The following is a 20,889-nucleotide window of genomic DNA, read 5'->3' on the forward strand; positions in this document are numbered from 1 at the left end:
AGAGAGAGAATGTATGGGTGAATGGGGTGCATCATGGGGTCTTTGAGTAAATGTATGTGTTCATGTGTGTGTGTTTGGAGTCAGTGATGCTGAGTGTGTGTGTGCGTGCGCGTGTGAGTTGGGGGGGATGATTTGGAGGTGATATTCCTATTCAATAATGCATTTTAGACCCATAGTCTAAAATAGCAGACCCTTTCCAATTAGTTTGCTATAATTGGCATCACGTATTTCCTGCACTTTAAAATAAATTTAGCAGTTTCAAGTTTTGTGCTTCTTATTTTTTCCAGGAAACATCTGTTCTTAAAAATCAAAGTTGGCATTTTTTTGGGGTGTGTGTGTGTGTGTGTGTGTGTGAAAGTAGCTCACCTTGCCTAGGGCGCAAAATAGTCTGGCACCGGCCCTGGTCGTGGCCCCGGGCAGCCCACCGGGGAGCCCGAACAAACGCAGGCAGTCCTCGGCCGCGGCGGCGGCTTCCTCTGCTGCTCAACAGCCTCCCGGGGCGGCAGCGGGGTGGGCAGAAGTGGGCAGCCCCCGCAGCCCGGGCCCTGGTGGGCCGCCAGGTGAGGTCTACCTGCCTCCGCGTCGCCAGCCTCCCTGGATGGCTGCGCCCCGGGCGCGCCGCCTGGCGCAGGCGGAGGAAAGCTCGGGTCCCTCCCTCCCTCCTTCCCTGCCCGCCTGCCTCCCTCCGCGCGTGACGGAGCCCGCGGCGGCCCCATGACCGGATGTTTGCGAGCGCCGTGCGATGCTTCGGAGCCGGCCGCGAGGAGCTCCATGTTGGCGGCGCCCGCTCCGCTCCGCGCCGGCTCTCCCGGAGGTGAGCGCTCCCCTTCGCCCCTGCCCCGAAAGCCGCCGCCGCCGCCGCCGCAGGTCTGCCTAGTGCCGCCTTCCCCAGCCCTGCTGGGGCCCGCGGTCGGGTTGGACTGTAACTCCCATCACCCCCGGCCCTTGACTAGGCTGGCCGGGGATGATGGGGGCCCTAGTCCAGCCCGTCCGTTGCGGGAGGCACCCCTGCGCCCCGCCGCGCAGTTCAGTGCTTGCGCCTGGGCAGGAACCCAGAGCATTTTGATGGCGACGGGGGTGGGGGTGGGGGTGGGGGGACATCCCAAGAGCGCTGGAGCCCCTTCCACGGCCAAGACGTTTCTGTGGGCTCCAGCTGGACAGGACCACACAGGCCACCGGGACACACCTGTGAAGCTATCAGAACACGGTGGCTGGGTGGGTGGGTGGCCGGCTGGAGATGCCCTGCTTGGAGCTCTTGACAAAACGCCTGGGTTTAGGACAGCCTTCCTCAACCTGGGGCGCTCCAGATGTGTTGGACTACAACACATCTGTAGCGCCCCAGGTTGAGGAAGGCTGGTTTAGGAGGAGGTGCCGGTTGCAGCCAGAGGGAAGGAGCTCGAACCCTCTGCCCGCTCGCCCTGGCTTCAGGCCAGCCTCGCCACTCCCTGCTTCTGTTGACCAAGAAGCAGAAAGAGGGAGAACCCATGTGTGGGCCGGGGGAGTTCGGGAGGACTAGGGTTTATGTGGTCAACAACAACAGATTCTGAAAGAGCAAACAATGCAAGAGTTAACCGCACAACACTAAGCAGAACTGCATGCAAGATCCACTCCAATGAATAAGATCCAGGCAGGGTCTACACGACTGCTTTAAAACGGTTTATAACAATAGGAACCACTGTTGGGGCCCAGGACACGCTCCCTAGACAGTCTTCAAAACGTTTCCAAAGTGTTACATCCTGCTTAGTGTAGATATGGCAGGTGTCATCCACTGTTCATTGGTGATGAACTTCTCTCCCCCAGCCCTACTTCCTGATGTCGTTCTGGAGGGTTTATTTATTTATTTATTTATTTGTTTATTACATTTTTATACCGCCCAATAGCCGAAGCTCTCTGGGCGGTTCACAAAAATTAAAACCACAAAAACATCGAACAGGTTAAAAACACAATTACGAAATACAGTATAAAAAGCGCAACCAGGATAAAACCACGTAGCAAAGTTGATTATAAGACTAAAATACAGAGTTAAAACAGTAAAATTTAAATTTAAGTTAAAATTAAGTGTTAAAATACTGAGTGAATAAAAAGGTCTTCAGCTGGCGACGAAAGGAGTACAGTGTAGGCGCCAGGCGGACCTCTCTGGGGAGCTCGTTCCACAACCGGGGTTCACATCTAGATGGGGGCCCAAACATTCAGCCCAAACCTTAGTGGTTTTCTGGGCTCGTCAAACTGTCCTGGAAGAGAGTCCCCCTCCCCCTGGACTACCCATTGATCCCTCTGTGTCAGGGTGTGTCTGTGTATGGCCCACCAGATGCTGTGTATGGCCCACCAGATGCTGTTGAACTCCAGACTCCCATCAGCGCTAGCCAGCATGACCAGTGTCAGAGGTTATGGGTGTTGTAGTCCAACATCTGGAGAGCCACATGCCTCCGCCCCTGCCTTTCGTGATGCACAGCTGTGGTAGAGATGTGCTGGGCTCATTCTAAAACACACCTATTGGTTGCAGAGGAGAGTGCACCCTAGACGTCATCCCAGAATCCTTTGCAGTGCACAGCGATCCTTCAACAGACAAGTCCACCTATGAAGAGTTCAGGGTTTCCTGAACATCGAACGGGAAGGATGGGAGAGGCATAGATAGGGCCCAAAACCCAATCCAGCTCTTGTGAATGAGATGGTGATGTACTAGCTTGACACCCAGGGACTTGAGGGTTCCGCAGAGCATGCTAGAAGTCCGTTACCTGCCCTGCAGAGATAAGCAGACACACATTCATCCACAAGGACAGATGATGTTGTCATGCTTTGGCATAGAGAACTGCTGGGAGGCTAGGATGCCCTTAAAATATTTATTTTTTTCAAACGTATTCTGCCATTCCTGCCATTCTCCCCTTAAACAGGCCACGAAGACAGCCTACAATAAAGATCTGTTAAAACGTTTATAATATCCCTGGTGGTCTTCCAGACTGAAGAATTTCAGTGCTAACTATCAGAAGGTTTGTCTGTCTTTTCTTCCTTAATGGAAAAAAGATGGAAGACACAGTGAGAAAGCACTGGAGGGTTATGAATGGAAGACAATGCCATCTGGACCCCCCCTATGAAATCCCACCAATGAAGCAGGCTGATGCCATGATCAATGCCTTGTCTGGAAGCACCCTTGTTCTAAAAAAAAAAAGAGTGGGGGGACATTTAGTACTGCAAAGTGTCATGGGTGCCAACGAAGAACCTTTGGGGAGATAGTGATGGAATTGCTTAAGAGCCAGCATGGTGTAGTGGTTAAGAATATTGGACTAGGACCACAGAGATGTGGGTTCAAATCCCCACTTGGCCATTAAGCTCATTGACTGACCTTGGGCTAGTCACTATTTCTCAGTCTAATCTATCTCACAAGGTTGTTGCGAGGATAACATGGGTGGGAAGGACCATTCAAAAGCTGGGGTGTTGAATCTCTTTAATTCCATTTTGGAGAAGCTTTTGGTGGCCACTTTACAGCGGTGGGTGGGGGCAATTTTTTTTAGCTTAAAGCTCTTACTGACCAGGTTCGCATGTCATGGCAGCCATTCCACACCAGATCTGTTTTTTTAAATCTATAAACAACCCAGAGTTTCCAGGTTTTAATCCATAAACAACCCAGACTTTCCAGGTTAAACAACCCAGGAATTTTGGGGACAAGCAGAGTGTTCAAGCTGTGTGTGTGTTGTTTCTGCTTTTAATTTACAAGCCAGGAATGAGGCATTCCTGGGTTGTTTCATGATTTGCAAACGTTTAAACACTGGGTTGTTTATGGATTAAAAAACAGGACAATTGTTGGGTTAACTCTGGGTGGTTTATGCAGTGCCAGATTTAGCCCCTGGGCTTGAGGTTCTGCACCCCTGATTTAAAGGAAGGGCATTATTCCGTGGACCTTGTTTGTGGTAACTTAAGAGTACTGTTGTTTCTTCTTTGTTCAATGTGCTGAACTTTGTGTCTGGCTAGTCAGCAATTCAGATCTGGTGTGGAACTTCCACTTTGGGCTAGTAGCTGGAAACACAGAGCTGTCTCACGGAGAACCTTTCCTCTTTCTACTGATCTGTAGTAGGAGCGCCTTGGGTATTCTTCTACTTACCTGCCATCAAGCGAGTCAGCAGCCACTGTGTCGTACTCGTCTTGAAACTAATGCTTTTGTGGACTCGCCTGCTCACGGTTCTTTGAGCCATTGTGGTTGGCCATTACACAGAGTCATAATTTGGCACACCCTCCAAAGTCATGCACTTATGTAGTGTTATGCCTGTTCTTAGATACTTGCTGACAAACTGCATGCCTCGGAGGGGAACGAGACGCACCAGCAAGTCACAAAGCTGGTCTTGTGAGCTGACTTTGGAACTGCAGGATGGGTAAGGAGGGGAGAGATTATTGTGAACTTTGCAAAAGTATGCATTTGTCTTAAGTGTTGATTTGCCTGTTTCTTTGGCAGGGGAAGTGTAATTCGATTAGGTGAAGTTGGGATTAGTTGGGTAGCAGAGATAACAGCAGTAAGTTTAGGGGACTTAACTATCATACCTGTTAAATCACAGGAATCTCGGATTGTTTTCATGAGTGCAGAAAGGATTTTAGTCCCCTTCCTTGCAGCATGAAGCTGGGACTGTAGAGACTCTGTGCTCTTTTCCCTCTTTGCAGAGAGGCAGAAACTGCTGACCCCAGTGAATAACTACGGGTCTCAGGATGGAGACGAGCGGCCAAGGTTGGGCTCCGTTTCCTTTCACCCAGAAGAGGAGGAACTCCGCAGGCGGCTCAAGTACTACTTCATGAGTCCCTGTGACAAGTTTCGTGCCAAAGGCCGGAAGCCGTTCAAGTTGGTCCTGCAGCTGATCAAGATCCTAATAGTCACTATCCAGGTGTGTAAGGAAAGGTGAACCTGGGACAGTGTCTCTGATGGCTTTTGTGCTAGCTCTGTCCAGAAACCTTCTAAAAATGTTGTCCTGTGAATAGCTGTTTACCTTCTTCCTAGAGATGTCGGACCTGGCCACGGTGACACATGCCTTAGTTACATCCCGATTGGATTACTGTAACGCGTTCTACGTGGGGCTGCCTTTGAAGAGTGTTCGGAAACTCCAGCTGGTTCAAAGAGCTGCAGCCAGATTGTTGACCGGGGCTGGTTACAGAGAGCACACGACTCCCCTGTTAAAACAGCTCCACTGGCTTCCAGTCTGTTTCCGGGCACAATTCAAAGTGCTGGTTATGACCTATAAAGCTCTATATGGTTCGGGTCCAGGTTATCTGAAAGAACGTATTCTCCCTTATGAGCCTGCCTGTGCTTTGAGATCTTCTGGAGAAGCCCTTCTTTCAGTCCCACCATCTTCACAGGCGCGCTTGGTGGGAACATGGGAGAAGGCCTTCTCCGTGGCTGCTGCGGTGCGCTGGAACTCTCTTCCCGGGGAAGCTAGGCTGGCTCCCTCTTTTGATGGGCTTTCGGAAGCAGGCTAAAACTTTTTTGTTCCAGCAGGCCTTTGGAGAATAATTTGGTCCTCCATCTATGTTAATGTCTTATAATTTTGTTGTGTATTTTTTTAATTGTTTATGGTTTTGTTTCCCTCCCCCCCCCCCCATGTATATTTTAAACTTTTAAGGCCGCCTTGAGGCCCAGCATTGGGCAAAAGGCGGGATACAAATAATAATAATAATAATAATAATAATAATAATAATAATAATAATAATAATATGCTGAACACTGCAGTCTCAATCTGCCCATGTAGAAAGGGTTGCCCTCTGGTTAAACTTTGCTTAGGCAATAAGCTATCTGCGTTTTAGTTGGTACAATTCGTTCGTGTAGTATAATAAAAGGTTTGTTTAATACAAAAGTCATGCATATGGCTGATGTCCTCTTCAGAACTTTTTTTAAACAAATAATGTTAAGCACCCAAATTGTTTAAAGGAAGAAAAGATCCCTTTAATATTTTTCATGAAAGATGTCAGACTGAAGCCGAAAGGACTATCAGCTATTGTGTTTAAATCAGGGCTAAGACACTTCAGCTTGTTAATAATGTCAGAGTCAAGGGACATGCTTAACATTTCGCAGTACTAGCCGTGGAAAGCACCTTTCCACAAGGCATTCGTGAGTTTGGGGGAAGCAAAGAGTTTGTTTTATGCCCTGTGCAGCCTTTGACAATGGGCTCTGTGCAGCAGGCTACTCTCCTACATGGAGCAGGACTTTTGTGAGTGCTGGAGGGAACAGCTCTACCGAAATCTAGAAAGGTGCCCTGGGTGGGGGATGGTAAAGTACTTCACTACACACACCCCAGAGATAGGAGTTGGAAATAATCTCTCCTCTCTCTCCTGGCAACTGACTCTGAATCCCTGGACAGATCTGCCTTACAAGCAAGGAAGGGGTGGGCGGTGTGGGGCAGGGGGCATTCCGGCATACCAGCTTGTGTAAGGCTGTGGTTCTTCCACTCTCCTCAGCCCGGTCTGTGCTTTCTACCTTCCCTTCCCACAGCTCATCCTCTTTGGACTCAGCAATCAAATGGTGGTAACTTTCAAAGAGGAGAACACAATTACATTCAAGCACCTCTTCCTGAAGAACTATGCAGACGGGTCAGAGGAAACCTATGCGGTCTATACACAGGCAGATGTCTACGACCACATGTTCTATGCGGTGGATAAGGTGAGAAGGGGCACAGCTGCGCTGGCGTGGGCGGGGGGGGGCTGTGTGAGGAGGCAGCGGCATTAACTGGCACCGCCGTGGCGGTGGGAACCTTCCTCCTGCAGTACTTGGCCATCCCAAATGAGACCATTGGGCGCTACGCCTATGTGCGGACAACCCGTGCTAACCAGTCGGCGCTCATGCTCTGCCAGCAATATTACCGCAAAGGGAGGATTGATCCGGCCAATGACACCTTCAACATCGACCCCAAGGTCATCACAGGTGAGCCGATGACTTCCCCGGGGCCTCAGATGTCCTAGCTGCTTTGCACCTTTGGAGGTGGAAATGGCGCTTTCCCTTGCTTTCAACCCATTCAGCTATCTGGGGCCCACCCTGGGGCTTAAAGGAACAGCGAGCATTTTCCTCTGTAGTATAGCACTATTATTATTATTATTATTATTATTATTATTATTATTATTATTATTTGTATCCCGCCTTTTGCCCAATGCTGGGCCTCAAGGCGGCCTTACAAAGTTTAAAATATACATGGGGGGGGGGGAGGGAAACAAAACCATAAACAATTAAAAAAATACACAACAAAATTATAAGACATTAACATAGATGGAGGGCCTGCTGGAACAAAAAAGTTTTTGCCTGCTTCCGAAAGCCCATCAAGGAGGGAGCCAGCCTAGAGAGTTCCAGAGCACCGGAGCAGCCACCGAGAAGGCCCTCTCCCATGTTCCCACCAAGCGTGCCTGTGAAGAAGGTGGGACTGAAAGAAGGGCTTCCCCAGAAGATCTCAAAGCACGGGCAGGCTCATAAGGGAGAATACGTTCTTTCAAATAACCTGGACCCGAACCATATAGAGCTATCCTCTGTAGACTCTGGGAGTTGCTCTATTATCCACTTTTGCCTTCCTGAGTTGTACTCCTGTCTGTCAGGTTTCTGAGCTGCTTCACTTACGTTGGCCTACAGCAGAGGAGGGTGGAGAGAGGAGATGTCTTGTGCAGGTTGGGTGTTTGGGAGTGTTGCTTTCCGTGTATTTTGCTTTACTTTGTAGAAGGAAGTGTCAGGTACAGCTTGGTTTGGGCAGATGCCCCACCTGCCCCATGGGCATGGTCTGGAACTTGTCCCTGGGATAATGTCTCCTTTCTGTGTAGAGTGCCTGGGTGTCGATCCTCCAGAGAAGACACTCTCTCCATTGGACTTTGATGAGACGTTTCCAGACTTCCTGGAGCCAGACCGCAGCTACAGGAACTTTACTCTCAAGTTTTACAAGTAAATAGGCACATTTTCTGGTTGTCTGCAGCAGCACTGAATGGTTTGCAAGAAGTCAAAGACCTGGTTAAAATGTTACAGCAAACTATGATTTAATTAACCATGATTTGTAGAATCATGGGTTGTCATTACATGCAAACCCAGAATTAGGGATTAACTTTGGGTTGTTAACCACAAACGACCCATGAAGAGAAACCATGGTTTCCTGTTGGGTTGTGAACTGAGGATTGTTTAAACCATAGGTGGTTATGTGTGAACCCAAGATCATGGGTTGTTTCACCAGGCTATAGAAGCAGAGAGCAAAAGCAGTAAAAAAAAATCCCAGCCTCTTTACAGGCCAGTGCTGCAAAGACATCTGGAATACAGGGAGGGAGCAGGCAAAGGAAGAGGGAAACAAACAACCCAGGGAACTGAGAAAACAAACCATGGTTCATTTGATTGTCTGTCAGACAAATCATGGGTAGGGCAACAAGCCATGTTTTAATTAAACCATGGGTTCGCTTTGTGTATGAACCAGGCCATGGGAAGAAATCATTAGGGTTTCCCTCCAACTTTGTTTTTAAATCATTGAAGCTTTCTGATCCCATTACTGTTTTTGGAAGATTATTCCAAAGTTCTTTGTCTGTGCAGATCTGAAGGTTTCCATCTACTAACCTTAAACTTATCAATGGACATATTATAGCCATTCATTTTTGAACCCACCATATTGCATGATTCCTATTACTATATTTGCTGAGTTTATTATAGCCAACATGGGTACCTTTGCTTTTTGTAAGACTTGGGGAACACTGAATTGCACTGTTCAATAGTGTGACCCTTTATTGGAGGAAGAGAATTTTCTACTTCCCAAAGGTGAGACTTCCTTCTCTGAGGGTTCTTCCCTTCCATCTACTAAGTAAAGCTACTCAATTTGGCTTTTATTAACTTCCCTCTACCTATACTAGTATAGCACCTAAAATTACCTCCAGTTTTGTTAATATAAAGACTGCCTAGTTTATCTCTACTCTTTCCCACTGATCGAGGAACCTGTCTGGTTCACCCACGATGGACACTGTTATGAGTTAACAGCTGGATTTCATATTTTTAAAAATGAAGGATCAGCAGTCGTCTGCTACTTTCTGTGGTCCTAGAGTCATTGAACCTGATACTATCACATCTCCTGCTAGAGCCCAGTTTCAGTGTCTGCAAATCCTTCTCCGTATTTATTTTAATTTAACCTTTTAAATTAAATAGTTTTACTGATTTTAATTGTTTTAAGTTTTTAAGACTCTGACAATACTATAACTTCAACAGCAAGGCAGCCTCCTCCTCCCTCAATCCCATCCCCCCTCCACATTCCGCCAGCTTGCATTTTGTAATATCTTACCTGATAAGAGATCTAGAGATTGCAAAAGTTTGCACAGTTTGAGACTTTTGAGTTGGCCTAAGGTATTACCTTAAGATTGATTTTGCTTCTGGTGTATATGAAGAGTGCTGCTATTCTCTCTCTCCCTCTCTGGTCTAAGCGTAAGCTCCCTTAAGCTTTTCTGATAAGAGAGGCCCTCCATTCTGTTTGCAGTCATGCTCTTGTGAAATTCAGTGACAGACTGGGATGGAGCTGATTCTGCACATCTTGTCTCTGGCAGGCTCATTAATGTCACCATCCAGTTCAAGCTGAAAGCCATAAACATCCAAACAATCATCAACAATGAAATTCCAGACTGCTACACATTTTCCATCACAGTGAGTACCGATGTCGGAGGAGGAGGAGGAGGAGGAGGAGGAGGAGGCGCCTTTGCCTCTCCGCCTGTGTTTGAGGACTCCGCATTCACGTGCTGCGCTGGGAGAGCTGAAGATGCTGGTCTGAGGCTTCTACTGTGCTGGCCAGGGGTATTTCCCCCACTGACCTCCTTTTCCTCCACTCCAGATCACGTTTGACAACAAAGCACACAGTGGCAGAGTGAAGATCTCCTTGGACAACAAAGTGGACATCCAGGAGTGCAAGGACCCAAGTGTCTATGGCAAAGGTACCAGTGGGGTGTGTGTGTGTGTGTGCAGGGGAAGCAACATTGCACAAGCAAAAACTAACTTTTGGAAGTGGCAGGACTGGCTTGATGTGAAAAGGCATCCAACAGGGGGTTGTAGCAATATCCTAATTGGCTTAAAGGGCATTTGGCTTCTTCATAAAACTGTAGCATGTGAAAGTGCTGCGTGTCAGTAAGACTGGACCTTCCACACCGGTGCCTTTGCCCCCCACTCCAGCTTCTGCCTCGCTGGCAACAGCTGTGCTGTACCTCATTCATGAACACATTGAGCTGCATCTCTTAATACGGCTATCCATTATTTTTATTTATTTATTTATACATTTATATCCTGCCTTTTTCCCTCCAAGAGCCACTACACCACACTGGCTCTCTCCCAATTTGTTGAGGGGTTGTTAATGCCATTGAATTTAGTGGCAATTCCCAGATCTTCAGGTAATCATAGAATCATAGAATCATAGAATAGCAGAGTTGGAAGGGGCCTACAAGGCCATCGAGTCCAACCCCCTGCTCAATGCAGGAATCCACCCTAAAGCATCCCCGACAGATGGTTGTCCAGCTGCCTCTTGAAGGCCTCTAGTGTGGGAGAACCACCACCTCCCTAGGTCACTGGTTCCATTGTCGTACTGCTCTAACAGTCAGGAAGTTTTTCCTGATGTCCAGCTGGAATCTGGCTTCCTTTAACTTGAGCCCGTTATTCCGTGTCCTGCACCCTGGGAGGATCAAGAAGAGATCCTGGCCCTCCTCTGTGTGACAACCTTTTAAGTATTTGAAGAGTGCTGTCATGTCTCCCCTCAGCCTTCTCTTCTCCAGGCTAAACATGCCCAGTTCTTTCAGTCTCTCTTCATAGGGCTTTGTTTCCAGACCCCTGATCATCCTGGTTGCCCTCCTCCGAACACGCTCCAGCTTGTCTGCGTCCTTCTTGAATTGTGGAGCCCAGAACTGGACGCAGTACTCTAGATGAGGCCTAACCAGGGCCGAATGGAGAGAAACCAGTACCTCCCGTGATTTGGAAGCTATACTTCTATTAATGCAGCCCAAAATAGCATTTGCCTTTCTTGCAGCCATATCGCACTGTTGGCTCATATTCAGCTTGCGATCTACAACAATTCCAAGATCCTTCTCGTTTGTAGTATTGCTGAGCCAAGTATCCCCCATCTTGTAATGAATTCCAGAAGTTTAAGATGTTCTGTATAAATAAATACTTTTCTTTAATATTCAGTTTCATGGACTGATCCCAAGTTTTAGTCTAGTGTAGTGAGAGAAGACTTTTTAATCCCTGCTGTGCTGATAATTTAAATTCTAATTATTTTTGAAATTCAAAAGCCTCAACCTCTAAAGCCTTTCTTTATAGGGAAGATCCATTTAGTTGTCCTTTTTTCGGGACCTTAACAACCTTTTGAAGGATTGGGACGACTAAAACTATACTTTGTATTCCAGATGCACCATAGCTTTATATAATAGCATTATGATATTTTCTGTTTTATTTTCAGTCTCGTTCTTAACCGTATCTTACATTGAATCCATCAGCCCTTTTAATGGCCACAGTGAAATAGCTTCCATTTTCTGTGATCCAAACATCTCTGTCCTGGGTGGTTTGGGCGAAGATGGGCTCCATCAGTTTTCAGGCTGTTCTCCCCATGCTCATTTCCCCTTTTTTCTTTTCCACTGCAAATGTGCTTGCTTTTGTCCCATTCTTTCTCCCTGTCCACCGGCCTCTTGAATGCCACGTTGCTACTTCCATGTGCCATCATAGCAATACCTTTGTTGCCTGTTGTTATTATTATTATTATTTATTTATTTATATAGCACCATCAATGTACATGGTGCTGTACAGAGTAAAACAATAAATAGCAGGACCCTGCCGCAAAGGCTTACATTGTAATAAAATCATAATAAAACAATAAGGAGGGGAAGAGAATGCACCAAACAGGCAGTATAAAAGTCAGAACAAAATCAAGTTTTAAAAGCTTTAGGAAAAAGAAAAGTTTTTAGCTGAGCTTTAAAAGCTGCGATTGAACTTGTAGTTCTCAAATGTTCTGGAAGAGCGTTCCAGGCGTAAGGGGCAGCAGAAGAAAATGGACGAAGCCGAGCAAGGGAAGTAGAGACCCTTGGGCAGGCGAGAAACATGGCATCAGAGGAGCGAAGAGCACGAGCAGGGCAATAGTGTGGGATGAGAGAGGAAAGATAGGAAGGAGCTAGACAGTGAAAAGCTTTGTAGGTCAACAGGAGAAGTTTATATTGGATTCTGAAGTGAATTGGAAGCCAATGAAGAGATTTCAGAAGTGGAGTAACATGGTCAGACCTCTTCCCTGCCTGCCCCTCTACAATAGCTTCGGCTATTTGGCGGTATAAAAATGTAATAAATAAATAAATAAATAATACTGTTTAGATTGCAATTTCTGTGATTGTATCTGTCCTCTTTAGCACCTTGCATATTCCAGAAACCCGTCACTGCCCTCCCCCTTTCTTGCAGGAGACAACCGTTTCCGGATGTTCTTTGATGTGGTTGTGCTCCTCGTCTGTGTGCTGTCCTTCATCTTGTGTTCCCGCTCGATCATCAGAGGGCTTCTACTGCAGCATGTGAGCATTTCTAGGGAAAGGGCATCTATTTATTTATTTATTTATTTATTTATTACATTTCTATACTGCCCAACAGCCGGAGCTCTCTGGGCGGTTCACAAAAATTAAAGCCATTCAAAGTATAAAACAACAGTATAAAAACATAATATATAAAATACAATATAAAAGCTCAACCAGATAAAAAACAGCAGCAAGGCAAAAGTACAAATTTAAAACACCAAGTTAAAATGTATTTATAGATTGTTAAAATGCTGGGAGAATAAAAAGGTCTTCACCTGGCGTCTAAAAGCATATAATGTAGGTGCCAAAGCAACCCTCCATCTCTATTTCTAGGAGCAGAAAAGGCTTTCCTTTCGTTTTTCGGGAACAAGGCAGTAGCAGAGTGCCATGCAGTACCTTTGCTCTGCTGAACAGTTCCAGTAAAGAGCAAAAAACCATGGAGATGGTGGGAAAAACAGACACGTGTTCCTAAGTATGTGGTTTGTATTTGAAGCCCATGAAACCCACGGTATGGACTGACCGTCCAATTCAGGATGGGTTGGTTTGTCCCTGGTTTTCTCTTTCCAAAGCAGCAGCACACCCACATTCCCTCTTCATTCCACACCCAGCCCTCCTAATAATTTGGTGGTGTGTAAAAGTAGAGATAAGGACAGTATCTGAAAATGTGCAAGGCCAGACCGCACTCCTCCAACGAATAAAATTGCAAGTGCTGCCTAGCGGTGGGTGGTTAAGCAAAACATCAGCTTTTAAAAGTTATGATGTGCATGGGGCAGAACCACAGTGAGTTGTTTGCTCAGAGTTATTAGCAAAGGATCTGGGAAGAAAGGTTTATCACCTGTTTATAGAGGTGCTGAATCAATACAGGAAGGAATTGCAGGCAAATCAGCTAATCCAGACATACGAACTCAACATTACAGTCAAAAATGGTTTTCAAAGTTTAAAATTCTAAGGTTGGGGTAGACCTGAGTGGACAGCTTGTTTTCACTCTGCACTGAGCCTCCACTGCCATATTCTTTTCTTCCAGGGATGGATTCTATAAACCACTTTTTCCCCATTGCAGAGTGTTAGAGATCTGGGAGATCTTATGACTGCTGGTAGACAGGCTGCTTCTTCATAAGAGTTCCCCCAAAAGAAAGAGAACAGGCTGGCACCAGTCAGGTTAACCCTCCTGACCCACCCTGCATGGGGAGCTGTATGCCCTTCGGCCAAGGACCCCTTCCTTCACCCCAGCTCATGGAAAAAAGAAAAAGAGAAAGACACTGTGGATCTTCTTGCGTGAAAACCCTAGAATCATAGAATCATAGAATAGCAGACCATCGAGTCCCACCCCCTGCTCAATGCAGGAATCCACCCTAAAGCATCCCTGACAGATGCTTGTCCAGCTGCCTCTTGAAGGCCTCCAGTGTGGGAGAGACCACAACCTCCCTAGGGAACTGGTTCCATTGTCGTACTGCTCTAACAGTCAGGAAGTTTTTCCTGATGTCCAGCTGGAATCTGGCTTCCTTTAACTTGAGCCCGTTATTCCGTGTCCTGCACTCTGGGAGGATCAAGAAGAGATCCTGGCCCTCCTCTGTGTGACAACCTTGCAAGTATTTGAAGAGTGCTCTCATGTCTCCCCTCCATCTTCTCTTCTCCAGACTAAACATGCCCAGTTCTTTCAGTCTCTCTTCATAGGGCTTTGTTTCCAGACCCCTGATCATCCTGGTTGCCCTCCCCTGAACACGCTCTAGCTTGTCTGCATCCTTCTTGAATTGTGGAGCCTAAGAGCGCAAGGGGTAATTTAGCCACCGTACAGTCCTGCCCCACGGAGATGGCTTCACTGAAAATAGCCTTTTAAAAGAATTCAGCCAAATGTCCAAATATTTAAAAAGGAGTTGATGGGGTGGGGGGGTGGGGCAGCAAAGGAAGTCACCAAACACGCACTGAATTCCAGGTAAAATCAAGCTAGTCAATGTAACTCAGCTAGATGTATGTTACCTGCTAAAGTAGAAACTTGAGCTGCAGAGCATGTGTAGAGGTTCCCCCCCCCCCCAGAGAAGTTGGTCTGTGAGAGAGCAGCTTTGGCTTCCTGATTAGATGTTGTTAGAAAGTCAGGAAGTGAGAGAAAAGCTTCACCGTTATGGGAATCTGAGATCAGTGAAAGTCAGCTTCTTCGTGGACCCGGCTGTTGTTTTGCCCAATAGTGTGATGCTCTCTATGTCTGATGTCATGGTTAAATCAGCAAATCTTAGTAGCAGCACCTACCTTCTTAAGCACCCTACACTTGAAGCTAACGTTCTCAACGTATATTGGAGAACAAAATATAAGAATTGAATTCTGTCCTCAAACCTTGCTCTAGGGTGCACTAGAACACCAGATTATAGGGACTTGTCTCACATAAAGACTAGAAACTGCCACCTACAAACTGTGGTGTCTGTAAGTGTTCTGTGGCCACCATGTGGGTGGGAGGGTGGGGGGTCATGGAGGGGGGGGCAGTGGACTTGGTTACCTGAAATGCTGGTGCTGCTGTCAGGCAGAGAAATGTCAGCTGAGTTAAAGCAGTTTTGCTCCCAGGGATTCTATTTTATGAGCAAACTCCTGTAAAATAGTAAGAAGGGGCTGGGATTCTCCCCAGTCTTTACATGCCTGGGTGGACCATCTGGCCAGGGAGGAAGCTGAGAGCCCCCAGCTCTTCACAGGTTCTCTGATGATCCTGTAAACTGAGTAGTATTAGCGCTGTCCTACTCCTCTGGAGCAGGGGAAGGGGAGCGAAAGATTTGGGCTGGTGGGGTTAGGAGGTACTGTGTTTTGGAGTGGGCAGGCAGTTCATGGGGGCTCCTTCTCTGTGCGCAGGAGTTCAGCCATTTCTTCCAGCGCCACTACGACCAAGACATCTGCCTATCCGACCGCATGGAATTTGTGAACGGCTGGTACATCTTGCTCGTGGTGAGCGACATCTTCACTGTGTCGGGGACCATAATGAAGATTGGGATTGAGTCCAAGGTAAGGAACCGCCCTGGCAGGCTGCTGGAAGGGCCTGGGCAAAGTTTCAGATGCTGGGCTGCAGTCTGAGCCACAGATACTCTGTTCACGTCACACCTCACGGTGCCTAAAGAGCAAACCCTGTGTCTTGTTCGCAGAACTTTGCCAACTATGACGTGTGCGGCATCCTCCTGGGCACCTCCACGCTCCTGGTCTGGGTCGGAGTCATGCGCTACCTCAGCTTCTTCCAGAAGTACAATGTGAGTTGAGCTGCTCTCTTCTCTTGTTTCCCTCTGTCATGGCAGGGGCCCACATCAGAAAGGTCCTGCAGCAGAAATGATACCTCTATATGCATTTTTTAAAAACTGAAAGCTGGCATCCTTGGCATGATAAATCCTGCACCCAGTACCACGCTTTGCACTTTTACTATGCCACAGTGCAGACACACTTCTTCTCGTCACCGTGCTCTCGTAGCCTCAGCTGTCCTTATCTGGATCACTACTGACTTGGCCGAGGCTGTCCAGCAAGGCTTGAGCTGAGCTGGGATGTGGATTTGGGGTCTGCGATTGTAATCTAGATCTTCTAATCTAGGGGTCTCAGGATTGCTCTAGCTCATCCTCTTGCTTGATGTCTCCCTAGATCCTCATTGTCACCATGCGGGTCGCCCTCCCCAATGTCATCCGCTTCTGCTGCTGCGTGGCAGTCATCTACCTGGGCTACTGTTTCTGTGGCTGGATCGTGCTGGGACCCTACCATGTCAAGGTAAGTGGAAGGGGGAGCAGGTATAGATGTTGGGCATAGCCTAGAGCAAGGGGGGAGGCCTTGAGATCAGTGCAAGCAATTTCCTGTTCCAAAGCATGGTCACAATTAACTCGTTGCTGTTGAAGAAAGGCACAAGGGCCTACGTCTTTGAAAATGTAGCATGACCAAATGTGTGTAGCATTCATTAGTTCCTTCTGGATAGGCAACATATGTGGCAGCCCCCCTGCTTTGGCCAGCGTCCATCCTGTGACTCAGCCGAAGTCCCTACAGCGTGGCTGCCAGCCCCCCACGTTCCAAGGAGAAATGGAGTGGTTTTGTCCCAGCTGGGAAGCATAGAACCTTGCTTGGGGATTTCCTGTTCTGGACCTGATTGAAAGCCCTGCCTCTTTCAAAGGTCAGAAGGACGCAGTAGTTAGCACCTGTATGTGTGGATGCTGTAGTGAGGTTGTACCATATCCAGCTGTGTGCAGGTTTCTTTAAGCATCATTATTGCTCCATGCTCAGCATGGCCCCGGGACATTTCTCCGGCTCGCTGGTTTTCTCCAGCAAGTTTTGAATCCCCCTGGGCTGTCTTCAGTTCCTCGCCTGTTCGTTTCATTTCAGTTCCGCACCCTTTCCATGGTGTCCGAGTGCCTTTTCTCCCTCATCAATGGGGACGACATGTTCGTGACCTTTGCCGAGATGCAGCAGAGCAGCTACTTGGTGTGGCTGTTCAGCCAGCTCTATCTGTACACCTTCATCAGCCTTTTCATCTACATGGTGCTCAGCCTCTTCATTGCTCTCATCACTGGCTCCTATGAGACCATCAAGGTGAGTCTTGTTGGGAGCGTGCAGGCCTGCCCATAGAGCTGGAGCTGAGCAGCTTTGCTTGAATGCCTTGACAAAGCTCGGCATTCTGGGACTCCAAAGATGCTCTCTTTCTCGTGCGAGCTGCAACCAAGGGGGGGGGCGGGGGAGAGGGGGAAGGAAGGGGCGCTGTTCCTTTCAGAGTTCTAGTTCCTGTCCAGAGAGACTGAATTGTTGGCTTTGCTGGAGTCCCTGTCCTGCTGCCAGGGAGAGTCTGTGGCTCATTGGTAGAGTACCTGCACTGAATGCAGAAGGAACCTGGTTCCATCTCTGGAGGCTTCTCTAAACCAGGCTGGAGAAACGCCTGCCCTGAAATGCTGGAGAGCCACTGCCACTTACGGTCAAGGCTAAATGGTCCCAGAGCCGCCCTGGCCGGAGCCGTTGCTGTTCAGACCCGTCTTCTGGGTGGCTAGCAGCTGCACCAGGCCTTGCTGCGGAGGCCCCTCACAGCCCCTCCTCGCTCCTCTTCTTTCAGCATCAGTGCGAGGGGGAAGCGGCTGTCACGCAGCTCCACACCTACATAGCTGAGTGCAAGGACAGCCCCAGATCTGGCAAGTTTCGCAGGGAGAGCAGTTCCTCGTGCTCCATCTTCTGCTGCTGTGAGCGGTAAGTCTGCAGGGGCAGGCGCTTGAGGGACCGCCTCAGTCCCTAGCAACTTTCCTCGGGTTGGAAGACTCCCTGTTCGCTCCGAGAGGATGAAACATCAACCATGCAAGGCTCTGCCCCATCCTGCACTGGTGCAGCGTGCTGGCTGCTGACCCCTGCCTCACAGCCCATGTGCTGCAGAGGATCTGGGCTGAGCCTCCAGGGCGTGTATGAAATCGGGGTGTTGAAGCTCTTTCAGCCCAAGGGCTGAATTCTGGGCGTGGGTCGTGCTGGAGGCCAGAGGAGCGCGGCAGAAATAGCCGTCCGTTTTAGCTTCACGCTCTGACTGCCAGCAACTGCGCCTTAGGAGTTTGTGCTGACTTTTATACTGTTAGTTTTACTCTACCCTGTGCCTGTTTGGTGCATTCTCTTCCCCTTCTTATTGTTTTATTATGATTTTATTAGAACGTAAGCCTAGGCGGCAGGGTCTTGCTATTTTATTGTTTTACTCTGTACAGCACCATGTACATTGATGCCGCTCTCTCTATATAAATAAATAAATAAATAAATATAATAATAATAGAGGCATTTCAACCCTTTAGAATGGGGAAAAGCTGGGAAACCATCAAATGTTCACTGGCAGGCTGGATTTGGCCTGCGGGCTGGAGGTTCCACGTCTCTGTACGAAGTGCTGGGAATGGCCCGACGGGAGCAGAGAGTCAGTGCTGGGAGTCCAGGGCACATGTTGCTGCCTTCGCTGTGAGAAGGGGGACAAGGGTTGCAGAGCGTGATGGTTCTTCTCTCTCCCCCCCCCTCCCCCAGAACCCCACTGCAGGAAACCGTGTTGGCAGTGAACTGAAAGCTCCAGCATGGATCAGGAAGGGACTGTTTGTTGGACCTGGCGTGGATGTGGACTGAAGAGGCCTGTTCTGTGGCAGTGACTAAGGCAAGACGTGGCAGTTCGTGTCACAGCCTCCTGTGAGCGCTCCTTCCACGGAGAGCAGTGGAGACCGTCCTCGGCATCTGAACGAGAGACACCTGGGGAGTGGGGGGAGAGGAAGTGGAGTTTTAAGTAGGCCTAGGCTTTCGCTGGGGCTGGATTCGGCCCTGCTGAAGCCGTTGCTGTGTGTACCACAGGAAACCAGGCCGTTTGCCAAACAGCTGCAGCGGGGGATAGAGTTTTTAAAAGTTTATTTTGGAAGAAAAAGGTTTCATAAAAAAAGGTCATGTCACAAGTAGGTCCAGGGCAAAGCCCTTTACGTTGCTCTTGAGGGGCCTCCACCCCCTTCCATGCCATATGGGGGGGGTTGGGGGGCACGTTTTAGAGGTTTTCATTTGTCTGGGAAGGATGGCACTAGAGTATTGCTTTGTTTCGTTCAAGTGAGGGCCTCCGCAGGATAGGCTTCTCTCCACTGTTACTGGTTTCACATCAGACTGGCACCTGGCAGGTTCAGGATGCTACAGAGTAAAATGCAACGAAGCCGTTGGTTGGTGAGCAGGGGAGCTGCTGTGAAGACTACGGAGAGGAAGGGCAGGGGCTTCCCCTGCCTCACCTGGTGCTGGGCTCCCTGGGGCTCAGCTAGAGGGCCTCCTTCCCTGCCTCTCCCACTCAGTTGTGAGGAGGTCTCACTTGAGTGCCTTGGTTTGGAACGAATCCTGTTCCAGATCAGACGGGGATGCCAGCCTAGGGATGGTACATCTCGTCCCATCCCTCAGGCGCTCTGCTCACCTCTTGGGTCCTGACAAGTAATACGGAGCTTGGCTTCCTTTCAATCATGTCTTAGTGAATGAGTTTCTCTTTCTAGCACCGCCTTCAAAATGTTGCACACAGGAAGATTGGGCCGTGCTCACTGGTCAAGCATACAGTGAAGAACATAGGCCACCTTCAATGGAATGTGAGTGGGCAGGAGGGCTTGGCCAGGCCTGGAACCCCCTGCTGGCTTCTGACACAGGCTCTTGCAGCAGGGTAATACTGGATTGACAAAGGCAACAGAGTTCAGAGTTGACAGCCAGGCATGGAGACACTTCCTGCAGGATGTCTGCGCTGTGTGGCTGTCTCTTGCACACAGTTCCGTGCTGCTGGGATTTTGCAGTGAGGGAATGAATGGAGATTCCAGCATGCACGTCAACATTTTGGATGAGAAGCTGACCCTGCTCCCTATGGCTATTGGAAAAGGGAACTTTGCTAGTTGTGGTCCAGAAGGGTGAAAACATCCACCTCTCTCCTGAAGTTAAAGGGCTTCTGGTCCGGCCCTGACTCACTGACCAGGTTTGCACGATCGTTGCGGCTCACTGTGGCTTATTTAAGCCATGATGGGTTGCAGCGTATACCAGTGGCCATTTTGAATATTCAGCCCTGATGGGGTATTACCATGGTTAGTCATGTCATCCAAACCCGGACGGCAAGGATTTTTTCACCGTCAAATAAACCATGGTTGCTTGCAGGGTTATTTGAGGGTTTTTTTAACCCTAAAACAACTCAACACCCTGGTTCAGACAATATGACAAACCATAGCAAACCGTCCCCTCAATCCCAGTTGGGGTTGCATTTTCAAAATGGCTGCCAGCATGCACTGCAACCCACTATGGCTAAAACAAGTCATGGTGGGCTGCAATGATTATTCTGTTTCCCCTTTACCCTGGGACATCTTTTTTGAGCAGTAGATCGCAGAGAAGCATCATTTCCCCTCCTTTCTGTGTGTGTCCTTTACAAAAACGAGCTCCAGTTCCAGAGGATGAGAGGCATCTTGTGACTTTTCACTTCAAGTACAGAAACGTCCACGGCCAGGGTTAGGATTTGACTTGCTGGACTCGGGTAGAGGGAGAGACGGGGGTTGTACTCTTCCCTTCCTACCTTTCTGCTAGCTACTTGAGTTGGTAAAACAAGCACTGTTGGTTGACCATTCAAGTATTGTGGCCAATTTTTTAAGTGTTAATTTTGTAGAATTGTAACAAAGGAGACTTAACTAATTTGGGGTTTTGTTGTTAGCATAATTTATGGGGGGAAATGAAGTGCAATTTTGAATTACTGAAATTGGTTATTTATAGCGAACTATGTTATTAAAATATGGAAATATGGAAAGAAAATACTAAAGGGGTTAAGTAGTTCCTTCTGCCTTTTATTCTGGAGCCCCAGGGTTGCCCCAGTTACAAATCTGTATATTTAATTTTAAACATACGTAGCAAGGGTGCTTCCAGATGGAGGGCTGCTACTGCTACCAGTTAAAAGGCACCTTGCAACTT

General features: G+C 48.2%; 1 protein-coding gene across 1 annotated transcript; it reads left to right on the plus strand.

The window, feature by feature from the left end:
- Positions 1 to 735: 735 nt before the first annotated feature.
- Positions 736 to 20,740, plus strand: MCOLN1 (mucolipin TRP cation channel 1). The gene is made up of 15 exons (XM_063119037.1): positions 736 to 814; positions 4,269 to 4,364; positions 4,648 to 4,865; positions 6,464 to 6,631; positions 6,736 to 6,892; positions 7,771 to 7,888; positions 9,514 to 9,610; positions 9,795 to 9,894; positions 12,386 to 12,492; positions 15,325 to 15,474; positions 15,612 to 15,713; positions 16,093 to 16,215; positions 16,819 to 17,025; positions 17,537 to 17,667; positions 18,469 to 20,740. Exons 2-15 carry the CDS (start codon positions 4,361 to 4,363, stop codon positions 18,503 to 18,505), a joined length of 1,719 nt encoding a protein of 572 aa, XP_062975107.1. The 5' UTR covers positions 736 to 814; positions 4,269 to 4,360; the 3' UTR covers positions 18,506 to 20,740.
- The last annotated feature ends 149 nt before the right edge of the window (positions 20,741 to 20,889 follow it).

This window comes from Elgaria multicarinata, chromosome 3, assembly GCF_023053635.1.
Source record: "Elgaria multicarinata webbii isolate HBS135686 ecotype San Diego chromosome 3, rElgMul1.1.pri, whole genome shotgun sequence".
In the NCBI taxonomy this organism is placed as follows: Eukaryota; Metazoa; Chordata; class Lepidosauria; order Squamata; family Anguidae; genus Elgaria; species Elgaria multicarinata.

Bases quoted from the DNA above. Each gene is read 5' to 3' on its own strand.
- MCOLN1 (XM_063119037.1), top strand. The intron at 4,866-6,463 runs GTGTGTAAGGAA...CCCTTCCCACAG, and splicing joins TCCTAATAGTCACTATCCAG to CTCATCCTCTTTGGACTCAG. The intron at 9,895-12,385 runs GTACCAGTGGGG...CCTTTCTTGCAG, and splicing joins CCCAAGTGTCTATGGCAAAG to GAGACAACCGTTTCCGGATG.